Below are 2,983 nucleotides of genomic sequence, written 5' to 3'. Positions count from 1 at the left end.
GTGGACGAGTGAAGTCTCGTGAGGGTTTGCCAGGAATGATACCCACAAACATTGTTCCTGCCATGTTATTCATAAGATTGAAGTAGCACAAAAACCATGGTTCTCATTCATTAGCAAGCTTAACAAAACAAACTTCATCTTCACAATTTCAGGGAATTAAAAATTAAGCTACAAACATGGCATTATGAGATATCACAAGATTCAACTAGTGTAAAGTGAACTTAACACATAGTCATGGGGTTTCAAAAACTAATCTCAATCATGAATGGTTCAATACTCAAAATTTGTTAGACTCCCCATTAGATAAAACAACCAAGGCATATTTTCTTATTTTCTTATTATTATTATTATTTTTTTTTATTTTTTTTTATATATGCAGTATGTGCAATGCTTAGCTCCCTTAGGCTTTCTAATTGACCCATGTAACGAGTGTTAGGTCAATGACTCCCAAACTAGAAAGGCAATAGGTGTAAAACACCCTAAAAACTTACTAACTCTAGTAAAAAAGGTTACGAAGCTAAACTTAACCATTTTATCAATCAAAGAAAACTTCAATTTTTTGATGCGAACACTCAATGCTTAATGAGGCAAGAGGTCCGGTTACTCAGTGAAAAGCTCAAAGTGATCAATATTATTCTCTTTTTTTTTTCTTTCTTTTTTTTTTAATTTTTTTTTATGGCAAGGTTATTCCTTCAATAAGTTACCTAGCTGCATCTAAGATATTGATAACAGATATAATTGATTTCAAATTTCATACCCCATAGACTACGTGCTAGTGTACTTGTGAGAATCAAATTGAAACAAGTAATATCTCATGCTGCCAAAGAAAATAACAAAACTTCTTAATTCCCTAGTCAAGTGATCATGTGTTCATCATGTTAAGCTCACCAATGAAATACAAATCAGAATTAAAGTTCAACCAAATTCTTAGAAATAACATGATCAGGCAGTCACAATATCTGTAATAGGACAACAAAATGTTTTTCCCACCCCCAAACTTAAACGATACATTGTCTCCAATGTATAGATAGAGATACAATACCGGGCGGGAGGAAAAAAAAATGAGGCTGGTTGTACTCCCCTAAACTTCAACGAAAGAATGCCTGTCCTGAAAAACAAAGCAATACTCCAGCTGTATAATAACCATCAAGAAAATCAACAGGAGAAGTGTTAGTAAAGTGGGTTGCCTCCCATTAGCGCTAAGTTTAACGTCTTCAACCAGACAAACGAGATCTACAAAGACATCAAAAATGAGGAAGGATAAGAAAAACTCCTAGGATCCGTCAAGTAGATGGAAGCAACATCTCCATTCTGTTCAATGCCTTTTATGTAGGGCTGCAATCATTGCCCTTGGTAACTCTATTATTTACCTTCTTGGACCACTAGGAAAGAATGTTACCTGGAAGCAGTAATCGAGACGTTCTAGATATGGCCAATGGAGGAACGTCGAGTTTGGTAGTAGTGGGAAGCCAGTAATTTGCTTGGCCTATGGATTGCCCTGTATCACAATTATCCACTTTGATGTGCGTCATACCAACCTCGAAGGGATCTTTAGTAAGAATGCAAGGAGGGGGCTCTGCAACCAAGTTTTCTATAGAGTCTAGAAAGAAGCATTCAGCTTTATCCAGTGGTTGCTGGAAGGTGTGGAACATGTTCAAGTTTACCTTCAGATTCTCAAACCTGATCATCATAATTCCAGTCCTACAATTTATGTTCTCATTAGCTGTAGCTAAGAAAGGGCGACCGAGGATTACAGGGATCATCTTTTTGGGATTATCCACCGGTTTAGTATCAAGAACAATGAAGTCCATGGGGAAATAGAAATTGTTGACTTGAATAATAACATCCTCGATGATTCCCCGCGGTTTCTTGATGGATTGATCAGCCAATTGCAAGATAATTGGTGTGGGCTTTAATTCCCCCAAACCCAGTTGCATATAGACCGAGTACGGAAATAGATTCACTCCAGCCCTCAAATCAAGGAGGGCTTTATCAATCTTGTGGTCTCCAATAATACAGGAGATGGTGGGAGCACCAGGGTCCTTAAACTTGGGAGGGAGACTGTGCTGAAGGATAGATTTGACCTGCTCAGTGAGAAACACCTTTTTCGGAGTGTTGGCCCTTGTTCATCGATTTTGAGTACACAGATCTTTGAGGAATTTGGCATAAGCAGGCACTTTCTTGATGGCATCAAGGAGTGGGAGGTTGATTTTTACCTGTTTGAAAACCTCCATCATATCTTGTATTTTCTCTCCTTGTTTCCCGAAGTGAGAAGGTGCCTTGAGATGTTTTGGGGATGGGACCCGAGGCTCATATGGTATCTCAAGAGTGGGAGCAGATGAAGAAGAAGCCTTAGTGTTTACTTGCTTACCTGTGTCTTTCTGCAAATTTTGTGGGATCTCAGTATGCTCATCCACCTTTTCTTGCACATGATTGTCGACCATTCTTCCACTACGCAATGTGGTGATGGCTAGCATTTGCTGATGATTTGAAGTACTTGCTTCTGCCATGTAGTGTCCCTTCGGGTTGGCTACCAGCTGACTTGGAAGTTTCCCCTCTTCCATCCTGTTGAAGGTATTAGCCATCTGTCCCATCTGCATGTCTAACTTAGCAATGGCTTGGGAGTGGAGTCCATTGTCTGATTGAGAGAGGTCATTATCTGACCGAGAGTGGTCACTGTCTGACCCTGAGATTTCATTGTCTGTTCCATACTGCTCATAAATTGTAACATCTGATCTTGAAAATCAGAATCCAACCGAGGAGATGGTGTAGCTTGAGACTGCTGCTGTGCAGGCTTGTATATGGAAGAGGGTTGATAGGGCTGCCTGGTAGATTGAGCTTGATTGTACACCCCTAGGACCGAGTTACTAGCAGCTTGAGCCTTCCATGAGAAGTTGGGACGATTTTTCCACCTTGGGTTATAAGTATTGGAGTATGGATCATTGCCCAGATGAGAAAATTCTGCATTAACCTGCTCAGTTGA

At 39.8% G+C, this 2,983-nt stretch overlaps 1 protein-coding gene across 1 annotated transcript; it reads right to left on the bottom strand.

Annotated features, from left to right (window-relative positions):
* Nucleotides 1-1,382: 1,382 nt before the first annotated feature.
* On the bottom strand, nt 1,383-2,600 carry LOC133871523 (uncharacterized). Its single transcript, XM_062308960.1, has 2 exons — nt 2,217-2,600; nt 1,383-2,084 (listed from the first exon to the last, which is right to left on the bottom strand). Exons 1-2 carry the CDS (start codon nt 2,598-2,600, stop codon nt 1,383-1,385), a joined length of 1,086 nt encoding a protein of 361 aa, XP_062164944.1.
* Nucleotides 2,601-2,983: the final 383 nt, after the last annotated feature.

This window comes from Alnus glutinosa, chromosome 6, assembly GCF_958979055.1.
Source record: "Alnus glutinosa chromosome 6, dhAlnGlut1.1, whole genome shotgun sequence".
NCBI classification, from domain to species: domain Eukaryota; kingdom Viridiplantae; phylum Streptophyta; class Magnoliopsida; order Fagales; family Betulaceae; genus Alnus; species Alnus glutinosa.
Note: the sequence above shows the minus strand (reverse complement) of the source record. Positions and strands in the feature narration are given on the sequence as shown.

What these genes read in the sequence shown, in the direction of transcription:
- LOC133871523 (XM_062308960.1), bottom strand. Translation starts at nt 2,600, where the DNA reads ATGCAGATGGGACAGATGGCTAATACCTTCAACAGGATGGAAGAGGGG. An exon ending in TGATGGAGGTTTTCAAACAG is followed by an intron (nt 2,085 to 2,216) that starts GTAAAAATCAAC and finishes CTCACTGAGCAG; the next exon opens with GTCAAATCTATCCTTCAGCA.